The sequence below is a fragment of the Hippopotamus amphibius genome, chromosome 2 (genome assembly GCF_030028045.1).
Source record: "Hippopotamus amphibius kiboko isolate mHipAmp2 chromosome 2, mHipAmp2.hap2, whole genome shotgun sequence".
Taxonomy (NCBI): Eukaryota; Metazoa; Chordata; class Mammalia; order Artiodactyla; family Hippopotamidae; genus Hippopotamus; species Hippopotamus amphibius.
In genome coordinates this window covers 192,985,519-192,999,249 of record NC_080187.1, presented here as the reverse complement: position 1 = coordinate 192,999,249, position 13,731 = coordinate 192,985,519, and the positions used below count along the sequence as shown (strand labels likewise).

Sequence of the window (13,731 nt, the reverse complement as noted above, 5' to 3'; positions counted from 1 at the left end):
GATCAAAATAAATTCAGAGGAAAAGTTCCCCTACTGTCTCCTGTCCCTTATCAGAGATAAAACTATCAACAAGTTAATAATTCTAGTGATATCCTATTTTTAGCAAAACAATTTCCAGTAAATATCAAAAGAGCTAGACCTCTCCATCTCTATTATATTTCATCTCAGGACAAATTCTGCAACTGTTACCAGGAAGGTATCATCTCTAGCCTCTACCTCAACATATAGTCTACCCCAACACAGACTACATGCCTTCAAAAATAAAAGTACATAAAATAAATCATTAGGTTAAAAGTTCATGTCAAATTGGCACAAATTAAATACTTTGCTGAATACTACATAAAAAATACGTCTCTTCTTTTTTTAATCAAAGAAAGACTATGCTAGAACCATATCTTATATGTGAAATACACAAGGATAAAAATGATCTTTAATTAAGAAGTACTTTCATACTGTTTTATGAAAAGACATTAACTATGGCTGAATGAGTTTTGTAGAATCCTTGCGGTCTTTACCTCAAACTTATGATGTGATATACTATCCAGAGAAGAGAAAATATGCATATTAGCAGAATATATATGTATTCTGCCAAGATAAAATTAAGAACTTCTCTAACTCATTTAATAAAATGGAAATGAACTAAAAGTTAACAGCTATCCCCTACTTTTCAAAAGTTCACTTTACACCACTTTGCTTTTACAGAAGACCTAACTTAGTACTTTTTCACTAACTGAAAGAGATCCAAAGGGGATTTTTGCTTTCACAAAAAAAGGAAATTGTTTCCTCACTTTATGCCATTTTGGTTTACAAAAGGCTTCATAGGAACACTACTCTTGAGTAGCAGGGGATACCTGTATATGGCTCAAACTAGCGAAGTATACATACTTCTTAGTGCTTATTTTCTCTGGTTTAACTTCTGTCTTCTTATTGAGGTCTTTTAGTGAAGAACTGAGGTAGAGTTCTTTAGGAACTGAAGCCACGGCAGGCATGCTGAATAATCTTTACTTTTCCACTTTCACAATGGATAGTATACTTCATTAAAAGTAGTTCTGCTCTGAAACGAAATGAACACAAATAATCCCACTAGTTTTCCTCATTAACAAGAAAACAAGTGAGCAGTTTAAAAAAACAAACAAACCCCCTAAACTGTGTCCTTTGCTAACAGAATTAATTTTCAATTATCTTGCATATTTATTTTGGGAGTTCAATATACAGGGTATCAATAAACAATTTATTTTCCCCTCCAAATGTTCACTAACTAAATGACTTACTGTTTGTATCACTTTGCATTAAGTGTTAGGAATCTTTCCTGTCAAAGGAACTAGGAGAATAATAAAAGCCTTTATATTTTTCTTCTGTTAAATCTGCTTTAATGTATACATTACAAATAAAAGGAGGTTTCACTTAGAAATATTTCTCTTTCTCATCAGTTTATAAAAGGAAACAAGTTGGGGGGAGGGGTAGGCAGACACTTTATATGAAGCTGGGGATGTTTGAACATGTTTCTGGTCAAACACAGCCAGTACTTTGGTTTACTCTGAAAAGGTTTTTGATGTTTGATAACATTCTTTGTTTCCTCATCTGCTCTGGTAAATTCTGACTAGGAAGGCAGAGGTAGTAAACAAAATACAGAAAAAAGGCTAGGTATGTAACAATTAAATTGTGTGTGTGTGTGCATGTGCACCTATGCAGGGATGCATGTAGATGGGGCAGATCAGGGGAGCACATCAAATGGGAATCTTGGCAAGATCATAAATGTCACCAAGTGAAAACTTCAGGAACCCAAATAACCTTATATAAGATCTTCAGTTGTGAAGAACATTACAATTTGAATAAATAGCTGCTTTAATACATCAAGAGATTACAGCTTTTTTGGGTACAGTCGCTATGGAAAAACAGTATGGAGGTTCCTCAGAAAACTAAAAACAGAGCTACCATATGATCCAGCAATCCCACTCCGGGGAATATACCCGGACAAAACTATAATTGAAAAAGATACACACACCCCTATGTTCACAGCAGCACTATTCACAATAGCCAAAACATGGAAACAACCTAAATGTCCATCACTAGATGAATGGATAAAGAAGATGTGGTATTGGGGCTTCCCTGGTGGTGCAGTGGTTAAGAATCCGCCTGCTAATGCAGGGGACATGGATTTGATCCCTGCTCTGAGAATATCCCACACACCACAGAGCAACTAAGCCCATGAGCCACAACTACTGAGCCTGTGCCCTAGAGCCCTCAAGCCACAAATACTGAGCCCACGTGCCACAACTACTGAAGCCCATGCACCCAGAGCCTAGGCTCTGCAACAAGAGAAGCCACGGCAATGAGAAGCCTGCTCACCCCAATGAAGAGTAGCCCCTGTTCTCTGCAACTAGAGAAAGCCCATGCGCAGCAATGAAGACCCAATACAGTCAAAAATAAAAAATAATAAATAAATTTATTTAAAAAAAAAGATGTGGTACATATACACAATGGATTACTACTACTCAGTCATAAAAAAAGAACAAAATAATGCAAATATGAATAAAAATATCCAATTGTATACCAATATGAAAAGAATGCCCAGACAGATATAAGAGTTAGGAAGTTATGGGTGAAACAAGCAAACGTAAAATATGTATGTTTTTAAATACTCATAAAAAAAAACATATTTGGAATGTTGTAAGAGCATGGTATATATACCCTCGTTGAGCACAGCTTCCATACAGTGATGTGAGTGGAATCAAGAGCACAGGCATTAAGGAATAAAAAAATGGAAGTAGACTGTAGCTAACTTGGCAATAAAAAAGAAAATAATGGGATAGAGTGGTGCTTCAGGAACGTGACTTCTACTGAAACATAAGAAGCAACAGTTGAGGAATAATACTTCTGACTAAGGGAAAGCATAGCAAGACCAAGAAACTAACTTTTCAGGAAGGTGCTTAAGGAAACTTGAGGTGTTAGCGATGCCACAACAGATACCATGGTGGCAGAGGGCAGGGGATGTTGGAGCTTGGACTGTTAAGGAGGGCTAGAGGACAATAAGATAATAGTAACAAGAGTTATCTCTGACCTTTCTGCCCCCACCTAGCTCATTTAGGATCTTAAGCCTATTCAATCACAAAAAGCCAACATTTGCTCCCCTGATATAGGCTAGTTCTTGAAATTACATGTAATTTCCAGAAAGCCCAATGATTTTTTTATTGGCAACACTACATGTACTAAGATAATGTTTAATGCCAATTAGGCAGAGTAACCTGGTACCAGTCTGATAGTATCTGTTTTTCCAACTCCATCCTTATCTGGGTCGTAAGTATTAGTGGTCTAACCACAGAACACATACTCAAAAAGTCAGGTAGAATCTATGTTGTTGATTCATGACAATCAGGTTTCTTGGTTGGGAAAAGAAGGTTATTTATTTGAACCCTCTAAAATGAAGGTTTAGAATATGTCTCAGTCAAATCTGTTTCTCATTACCCTAAAGCTTGGATCTTTAAAAGACAAAGAATACAAAAACTATATATGCTACCTAGGCAACATAAAAGAATAAATCATTAGCTATTTCAAAGTTAAATTCAATTCAAACATTCACAGACATCCTACTGTATAGAAGACACTGTGCTCCCAGGAACTCAAAAATTAGATATGATCATTTCCTCACAAACTTTAAAAAACTACTGCGAAAGAGAAAGTTGAAAGCAGTGTTAATAGAACATGTATTCATAAGTATGATATCAAACTATAAAGAGTTACGAATAGTGTAAAATAAGAAAAATTAAGATCAAGTATGACTAGAGGGATCTTGGGAGGCATCATGGAAGACACAGTATTTATGTGAGTCTTAGTGAGAGAAGGCTTTTGATAGAAATGAGAAAGAGTATGAGGAAAAAGTCAAAAAAATAAAGAACACCTTTAGGAACTAGCCAGTATAGAGAATGAACAAGGATTTGCTAGGCAGTAAGGCCTGAAAAATAGTCTAGGAACAGATAAATGGAAGGCCGTGAATGTCACACTAAAGCATTTACTTTGTTTTCTAAAGGTCATAGAGAGCCATAGCAGGGTTCTAAGAACAGAGTTATATGCGGCAAACTAACAGTACAAGGTTAGGCTGTAAAAGACTGGAGATAAGGAAGACATTAGTTACCCATTATAATTATCCTAAGGAAAGATGACGAAGGTCAGAACTAGGGCAGCAGAGACGGAATGGAGGAGGCAGATAGTTACTAGAGACACTACAAAGGTAGAATGACAGGACTTGACAACTGATTAGATACACTGAGGGAAAGTACAGGGATAAGATCATGATGACATCAAAGTTTTTAATGAGGGTTTCTAGGAGAAAGATTGTGCTTTTTTAAAGTTACCTTTTCTGTCCTTATTTGATTTTTGAGAACTGAAATAAAAAACAACTTTCTCTGACCACAGTTGTTTCCATTTTCATTCATTAAATTATAAGTTATACTGTCAAGTAAGATACCTGGTGTTAAAAATACTTCCAGCATTGCCTTAATTGCTATTTCAGCCTCTATAATCACATGTATTTCTGCAGAAGTCAAAGCACAAGGTAAAGGGTATTTTTCCCTAATCAAATGGGAAAGCAAAGAAGAATACATATCCAACTTAAATGTATGTAAACTTTAATATATTAAATTTTTAATAAGTCATTCTACTGCATTTTGCCATTAAAGAAATTTCAAAAGAGGCTGGCATAAAATAACTTACGGCCAGAATGACTGAAAGGATTTACAATTTCCTTATTGTGGCTGCAAGAGTGAAAACAAACCTATTCACACTTATACAGGAATGTTCAATAACGACAGAACTCAAATAATTTAAAAATCTACTTGTTTAGCTCTAGAACTAAATACAACATATAACGCACTAAAACTATGTTATACTTCAAAAAGGATTGCAAGTACAAAAAATAAAATAACTATATGTAAGAAAAGCTCTTTTAAAACAAAAAATTCTTAAGATGCGTAAATCTGATAAAGATTAAGAACTCCATCTTAATCGAACAGCAATGCTCCAAAAATGAAATCCAGGTGGTGCTGAAAATGAGCTGACAATAGGGAGAAAATGAAGCCATATATACCCGCTCTCTCTTTTTGACATCTTTCTGATCCTTCCAAAGAGGGAAGTAGAGAATGGATGACTTAAACCACAGAGTGATGACTGAAAAGTAAAAAAGTAAAGACTGAGGTTTGTGATCACTCAAACTAGTCCTGCTGTCTTAACCAGGGCTTCACACCAGCCACAGGCAAGGTTGCTGGCAACTCTGAAAGGAAAGCAAAGTTTGTCTTCCCTGGCTATCCATCATGTCACCCCATCTCTGGCCTTCAGACAGCACTAGTATTCACTATATCATCTGACTGTCTTAAATTTCATATAATCCATTCTACACTCCTTGTAGTTAAAATGCCACAGCCAAGTGAATATTGATTAAATAGTCTGTTTTAAAGCAATCCTAAAGTTAAGAAGGCTCACCCCTTTCAAGAATTAATCACTGCTAAAAAAAATCTAATATTTCTGAGGGTCTACTATGTGTCTAGTGATGATAGCAGTGTTTTTTTAAATCCATTTAGAAGGTCACAATCATTATTAAAAAAACAAACAAAAAAACCTGAAGAGAAAATATCACAGCATGCAACCCACAGTAAGGTTAAGAACTGTTTCATGAAACTTTAGTTTTGGCTATGTGTACCTGTGTATGCACATACAGAACACTAGGTAGAAATGTGAAATGTATGTCTTACTATAGGTTACAACTGAAAAGTGTAAAAGTCGTGCAGAGCAATACTACCCCAAGTGTGATCTACAGACCAGAGCTGGTTGAGGAATTGCTGGTTACCAGTCTGTGATAAAAATAAGCTTATAACAGAATGTAAACCAATTAAGCACACTGAATTTTTCATAGTAGCAAGACTTTCTTTACTAAGAAAGCAGTGTATTGATTTATATTCTAGCACAAGCTGCAAGCCTATAACAGAGACTGGCTACTTTGAGTAATACTGCTCTAGCGGGGTAAAGAGAGTACCACAGGGCTTTTGATCACAAATACCTTAGTCTATTTACCAAGATCAAACTAATAATCATTAAATCATAAGCCAACAATTAATTCCTATACTATACATTAATATGTGACTCCAGTTACCAGGAAGTTAAAAGGAGGGAAAAGTTCAGTGTAACCTGGGGCGAGGGGGGAGCTTCTTCCAGCCCCAAGTGTACTATTTTGTGCTGATCCCTCATCCTTCAAAAACTAACAAGCTCCACCCCTTCCATCCTTGATGGTCCCAGTTCATGGGGTTTATTTCTTGGTCTAATTCCTATACTATCAATACCTGTTGTCTGTATCATTCCTTTAGTACAGAATTTGGACCAAATGACAATTATGACTAGGCTTTAAGATACTCACACCTCATATGCATGCAGTCTCATGATGCTGTGACAAGAGACAGAAGCTGGCCCAAAGGACAAGAGTTAGCTATGAACACAGCGAGAAAGGAGGGCCTGCCAGAAGAGGAAATCAACATGAACAAAGACACTAAGTGAGAAATCAGTATGGGACGGTAATAAGAAAAATAAATAATACTATAGGGATTATTAGGAAATAATCAATTAGATCAAGGATTATAATAACATGTCTTTATAAGTCATTACTCTGACATGCTAGATCTCTAACATCCACCTCAGTAGTCCTTATAGTCTACACTTAAAGTCAACTGTTGGCTAACAATAATAAATTCTATTAGGTAAGGAGATGGAGTTACATGATGGCCATGTACTTTTGAAGCCACCTAAAGTTGTTTATATTTATTTCAGCAGACAATAAGAAGCCAGATCTTGAAGGGAAAATGGTATCTCCAGGTAGGTCAAAGTGGGGATATGCAAGACAGATTTGAAGGAAACAGGAACAAGGGAATGATACTTTAGTAAAGAATAACTAGCAGGCCGTGGCAAAAAATAACATAAAAAGGTAGAAACATGTCTTGACTGAAACAATATTTTATTTTATCTCTTGAGAACACACACACACACTTTCAACTCTAAGAAATGTGAAGAATGGTAGTGTTGTTAACAAAAAAAAAAGGAGTGGTAGTACTGTTAACAAAAAAAAAGTTTAAAAACTGATCAGTTTACAGCAGCATTTCTCAACCTGGGCACTACTCACATGTTGGACTGAAAAATTTGTCGTGGGGCTGCCCTACACATTGTAGGATGTTTAGTAGCATCCCTGGCTTCTACCCACAAGATGCCAGTAGTATCCACCCCTTTCCAGTTGTGACGACCATAAATGTTTCCAGACTTTGCCAAATGTCCCCTTGGGGTGGGGGGTGAAGGAGCAAAATTACCCCCAAATAAGAACAACTGATTTACAAAAAAATTTGAACATGTTGAGTGTATGCAAAAGGAACAACATCTAAAGAAATATACCTTGATAGAGATGTAAATATGTAACTGGACATCAGGTTTTCAGAAAGACCAGATCGATATTAAATCAACTATTAAGGCATATATGTTGATTTTGATAATCCCTGTTGTTTTGGGAGACAACAAAGTATTGACATTGAAATAATATATTATCTAGGATATAGTTTAAATAATTCTATTTTCTTCACTTTTATGCATATTTTAAAACTTCTATAATAGTTTTAAAAAGATAAACATCATTTACACTAGTAATTAAAATCAGGAGAATGAATCACTAAGGAAATGAGATCCTGTTTCTCTACAGCTGACAAGATACCTGAAGGGCTCAGAACTTGGGGGGCAGAGGTGGTTCCTAAAGGAGGGTAGAAACATAGAAGGAAGGAAAACCAGGAAAGTGCAGTATCACGGAAAGCAAAGAAAAAGAGAATTCCAAAGTTACAAAGTTCTTACAATGCTAAAAAGAAAAACAGAGTAAAATAACTAGCCCTAGTTCTGAAGAGTGACTAAAAACTGGTTTCAATTTGGTAAACATTTAGAATACCTACATCTATTCAAAGTGCAGTGTTGGGGGCATGGGGGATACAAAGAATATACCTCCTAACATAGTTTCTACCTCTTCAGATGAAAGATAATACACAATGGTAATACAAAGCAAAGTACCATAATACAGGCACTAACAAACCATGCCAACATTTGTTTTTATTAAGGACCACTCCTGGAAAAAAACACAAGAGTAACAGTTTTACACAACAGGTGTCTACCTAAATATATAACCTTGATCCACTTCTTATCTCCTCCCCCTCTTTATCTCTTTAATTTTTGTTTTTAGCAGATGCAAAGCGGATGAGCTGAGAACCCAACTGTACTTAGTTAAGTACCAAAAAAAGAGCTATGGTTCTCAACCCTAGCTGTAATCACCTACAGAACTTAAAAAAAAAAAAATTGATGCCCTGAACTCATTCATAAATGGTTCAATCAGAATCTGAATGTGAGACTTGCACATAGGTATTTTTATAAAGCCCCTCAGGTGAATTCTAATGTGCAATCAAGACAGAGAACCATGGGCATAAAGGATGGATATAAGCATGTTAGTAGAAGCAATGAAACAACATAAAGAAGACAATTAGTTTTCAGCTGACATCAACATTTTGTTATATAATTCTCAACCTACCAAAATTAGGAGAAATCATTTTCATTTTTAATATTTTGTAATTAAGAAATTAAAATAAAAATTGCTACACCCACAGCTTTTCAACTTATTTTGAAATTGGTATTACAATGCATAATAATTTCATTTTACTACATTAGAAAGACATCAGGACAAATATATGGTATCACTCACATGTGGAATCTAAAATAATGATACAAATGAACTTATTTACAAAAAAGAAATAGACTCACAGACAGAAAACAAATTAATGGTTACCAAAGAGGAAAGGAGGTGGGGAAGGATAAATTTGGAATTTGGGATTAACAGATACACACTACTATATATAAAATGGATAAACAATGAGGACCTACTGTATGGCACAGGGAACTACATTCTGTATCTTGTAATATCGTATAATGCCAAAGAATCTATAAAAGAATATATATATATACAACTGAATCACTTTACTGTAAACCTGAAACACTGTAAATCAACTATACTTCAATTAAAAAAGAAATGCAGGTTCATATCATTAACAGTACATTTCAGAGAATTTAGTATTATGAAAGACTAAACTGTAATGTGTTAGAAGAGACAAGGTTCAGCTATCTCAACACTAACTGTATTCAGTGTACATAAGTACTGTGTTACTTGAATCAGTATGGTTACAAATACACAATTCCAAATAAGTTTAATAAAACATTTCATTATTTACTAATAAATTTTATATTATGAAAGTATTTTTCATCTCATTTTCCACTTATTATCATACAACTCTGGGCAAAGTCCTTAAATCCTCCAACATCACCACTACCATTGCTCAGTTTATTTTCATCTGCAAAATGGGAATAATCCACCTGCTCCTAGAGTTTTCAAAGGTATCAAATGAAAAAACAGGTACAAAAAAGTGCTCCAAAAATTAAAATGTGCCATGAAATGGCTAAAGAAATTGGAAGTGTAAGTTATTCTGCATCTACTATTATACCTAAACATTAGTCTAAAACAACTTTGTCAACAAAATTATGGTAGGCTAAAGATGGCCACAAGTTCTTCAGCATTTTCCCCTTCAAAAGGTCTATCATCTGGGGTGGGGGGGGTGGGGGGGAGCGCAATGACTGTTCTAACCAATAGAGAATGCTGGAAGCGATGCTGTGCCAATTTCTGGGTCTAGGCTTTAAAAGCCTTCAAGAGAAAGCTTCCACTTCCTGACCCCTCAAACACTTGGTCCTGGAACTCAGCCTCCATTCTGTGATATGTCCAAGACACATGAAAAGGCTATGCTGCAGGCTCTCCAGTCAACATCACCAGCTGAACTTCCAGACAACACCAACTGCCATCCATGGGAATGGACCATCTTGGATGTCCTGCCCAGCTAAGCTTTCAGATGATTCTAACCCTAGCTGGATATCTGACTACAAATACGTGAAACCCTGAGAACCAAACAGCTGAGTCCAGTCAGTGCACAGAAACATGAGATAATAAACAGTAGTTTTAAGCCATTTTGTTTTAGCGTGATCTGCTATACAGCAATAGAGAACTGGGACAATAACCAATATTAAAACAAAAAAGACTCAATAATATCTAATTTTATTAACACCTCATATTTAATGGACACTTTTTTCCCTTTCATCTCTACAAAAATAAGTATATTTTCATGTAGAAAAGTTCATAATAAAAGAAAATGCTAGACATTTTATGGGAAAAAAATCTGATGTACTGACTTACTTTACAAAAGCCATTTTGGTTCCTTCCCATTATGTTCACACTAATAAACAAATAGCCATGATGACTGACAAAGTTCAAGTAAACACACTAGAAAATTAAATTCTAAAAAGACATCTTTAAAATATTTGTTTTTCTCACGCATTTTCTCAAAAACTACAATACATACCTATGTGCAATTAATATATATTTGTCATTAATGACAGGTTGTTGTTTATTATAAGGTCCTTACTATCTAATTTAAAAGACGCACCTAATGTGTCACAAGAAAAGGAATACACATTTCAACATGTTAAAGACATGGCACAACCTACGGAACCTTTCAGGCAGACTAGCCCAGTACTCTGGAATCATGAGAAACGACCTAAATCCACCATGAAAGACATTCAACAATGAATCTTAAACAGAATCTGCTGAAATGCAAAATCTGCTTACATAGCAAAGCCGCAGAGCAAGCCTAGAAAAGGAACACTTCCCTAACAAAAATCACGACATTTTTCATGGCTGCAGTAGAAAGTATACAAAAATTAGGATGCCTGCAGATGTAGAGAGAGTAAAATCCTTAGTTCTGTCATCCCCTACAGCTGAAACCCTTAGGGCTCTTAACAAATATTAAATTTCTCCAGAGCAACACCTCTGCCTTCGGGTAAATTTTTTGTTAGTGATTAGTGACTTGCTTCAAGGTCATAAAATGAACTGGGGCAAGAAATAAACCGAGAAGTGTGGTCTGCAGCTTTAAGTATAAATTCAGGGTTCTGATAACTTCCAAGGTGGAGTGGAGATGAAATTAACTTGTCCCACAACTCTAGGAGAAAAGCCACATTTCAGGGGGAAAAAAGCTTTTATTTGGAGAAGTCACAGTTTTAACTTTCATAAGCTCATAGCTTCTTTAAAGTCATACCTGAACGTCACTAAAAACAAGTTTGACTGGATCAGAGGAGGAATTGGAAAACACTCTGAGAGGCTGTATTAAGGCCAGGGGATGTAGCTCGACAGCAGAAAATCTGAAAACGGAGGCAAGAGGAAGGAGGTCAAAGTCGGTCTTAATGTCCAAGAAGGTGAAGGATGGTCAAGGCCACCTTCTAAGACCGGAAAACCTGAGCCCACACGAACTCGCGGGGCAACCCTAGGTGAGCTGCGGGAAAGACTCGAGGTAGGGCCCTTCCTCCAAAAGCCGATTCTCTGTTCGGGGCTGTCCCACCCCTCTCCGAGGACTGGGCTTGTCTCCCGGGTGACCAAGCTGGCGGAAGGAAAGGGGTTCACTGCGGACGGATTCCCGAAGAACAAAGGCCAGGACCCAGCCCCGCACTCACCTTGGCGCCGGGCGCGCTTCACTAACGCCGGCCTCCCCGCCAGAGGCCCATCTCCCACAAACCCGAGGTAAAATCGCTACCCCGATGGAAGCCAGCCCAGCTCATCCCCCTTTCCCAATTTGCACTGCGTTGCGACGCGTCGCGCCTCTGACGTCACGTAGGGGCGGGCCTGCGAGCGCCTTTTACTGTTTGCTCTTCGCCAGCCCCAGCTTTGCCTCTGAGAGCTGCGTGGGAGGGCGGAAGAGGACTGAGGAGGAAGATTTGGGTGTACCGTGTGGTAGTGCCCAGGCTGGGCTGAGTTGGGGCGAGCTGGTCCGCCTGTCACCTGCATTTCTCACGCTTAGTTCTGTCACCCTGGTGTTCCTCGCATTCTGGGCCTTGCTGCGGAGGAAGCAGGGTTGCTCTTAACACCTTAGCTACGTCTCTTTCTTTTCAGATTGGAGATTTAAGGGACACTAGAAAAGGGATTTGAATATCAAAATCTGATTAAAAGTTTAACATTCTCCGAAGCCACGCCTCTGGTAAGAGAAGAATGGACACGCTTCTAAAGCACATTATATATACACACATACAGTTAAAAGCCCAGTATTACAAAGGCAAAACGAGAGGTCTGAACTTTCTCGCGAGGTGATTCTTTGTAGGTGACTGAATGCTCCGATTATTTGTAAACATAAAGTTGCTTGGATGGAGTTGCGGGCCATGGTCACTGAGTCCCCAGGAACAGTCCAAGTGTCTCATGGATGGAAAAGCTGGAAGGCGAAGTCTAGTAAATGCGTTAAGTGAAAGTGTGTACCAAATAGGTGTTCAATAAATTTGTAATGAATAAATGAAAGCACCTAGCCCAATACTGTTTCACATATAGTAGTTTTCCATTAATGTTAATTTCCTTTCCATCACAGTGAAATACCTGCAAAAATATGGTAGCTCTTTTATACCTAAGCTATACACTGTTTTCCCAAAAGATTTAAGACTGATATAACGTGAAATATACGATACTACCTGAGACTACTAACTAGGAAGCCTTAGCAAATTTTTCATAACTAAGGGGAAAAATTGCATTTATCTTTCGACAGTGGATCTTAAGAAAGTAAATTGGTTATTGGTTGTTTGCTTTTTGGGGGGGGGGGGTGCAGCTGCTGAGCTTCTTGATGAATTTCAGTAGGCAAAGAAAAATCCAGAGTTAAGAATGAATCAACCAGTGAAGAGTCTCCTATGGGGGGTTGGCAGAAAGTGGTTGGTTTTTTTTATTTTTACTTTTATTTTTTAATCTTTATTGGAGTATAATTGCTTTGCAGTGTTGTGCTGGTTTCTGCTGTACAACAAAGTGAATCAGCTATGTGTGTACATATATCCCCATATCCCCTCCTTCTTAAGCCTCCCTCCTAACCTCCCTATCCCACCCTTTTAGGTCTTAACAAAGCATCAAGCTGATCTCCCTGTGCTCTGTAGCAGCTTCCCACTAGCTATCTATTTTACATTTGTTAGTGTATATATGTCAATGCCACTCTCTCACTAGGTACCAAATTCCCCTCCCCCCAGTGTCCTAAAGTCTGTTCTCTACGTGTGCATCTCTATTTCTGCCCTGCCACTAGGTTCATCAGTACCATTTGTCTAGATTCCATATATATGTGTTAGCATATGGTATTTGTTTTTCTCTTTCTGATTTACTTCACTCTATGACAGACTCTAGGTCCATCCACCTCACTACAAATAACTCAACTTCACTCCTTTTTATGGCTGAGTAATATTCCATTGTATATATGTACCACAACTTCTTTATCCATTCATCTGTTGAGGGCATTTAGGTCGCTTCCATGTCCTGGCTGTTGTAAATAATGCTGCAATGAACATTGTGGTACATGTATCTTTTTGAATTATGGTTTTTTCTGGGTATATGCCCAGTAGTGGGATTGCTGAGTCATTTGTAGCTCTATTTTTAGTTTTTTAAGGAACCTCCAAACTGTTCTCCATAGTGGCTGTATCAACTTACATTCCCACCAACAGTGCAAGAGGGTTCCCTTTTCTCCACACCCTCTCCAGCATTTATTGTTTCTAGATTTTTTGATGATGGCCATTCTGACTGGTGTGAGGTGATACCTCACTGTGGTTTTGATTTGCATTTCTCTA

General features: G+C 37.3%; 1 protein-coding gene across 6 annotated transcripts in view; it reads right to left on the bottom strand.

The window, feature by feature from the left end:
* The window catches only part of USP8 (ubiquitin specific peptidase 8), a 73,192-nt gene extending 61,460 nt beyond the window's left edge, over positions 1-11,732 (bottom strand). For 2 of the 6 annotated variants that reach the window (XM_057722163.1, XM_057722160.1), the window contains exons 1-3: positions 11,605-11,728; positions 11,193-11,295; positions 886-1,054 (exon numbers count right to left, since the gene is read on the bottom strand). In XM_057722163.1, coding sequence (XP_057578146.1) covers positions 886-989 — 104 coding nt within the window. In that variant the 5' untranslated portion in view covers positions 990-1,054; positions 11,193-11,295; positions 11,605-11,728. Of the gene's footprint in view, positions 1-885; positions 1,055-11,192; positions 11,296-11,604 lie in introns of all 6 variants that reach the window. The other 4 variants (XM_057722159.1, XM_057722164.1, XM_057722162.1 and 1 more) reach the window with 3 other exon arrangements.
* Between the last annotated feature and the right edge of the window lie 1,999 nt (positions 11,733-13,731).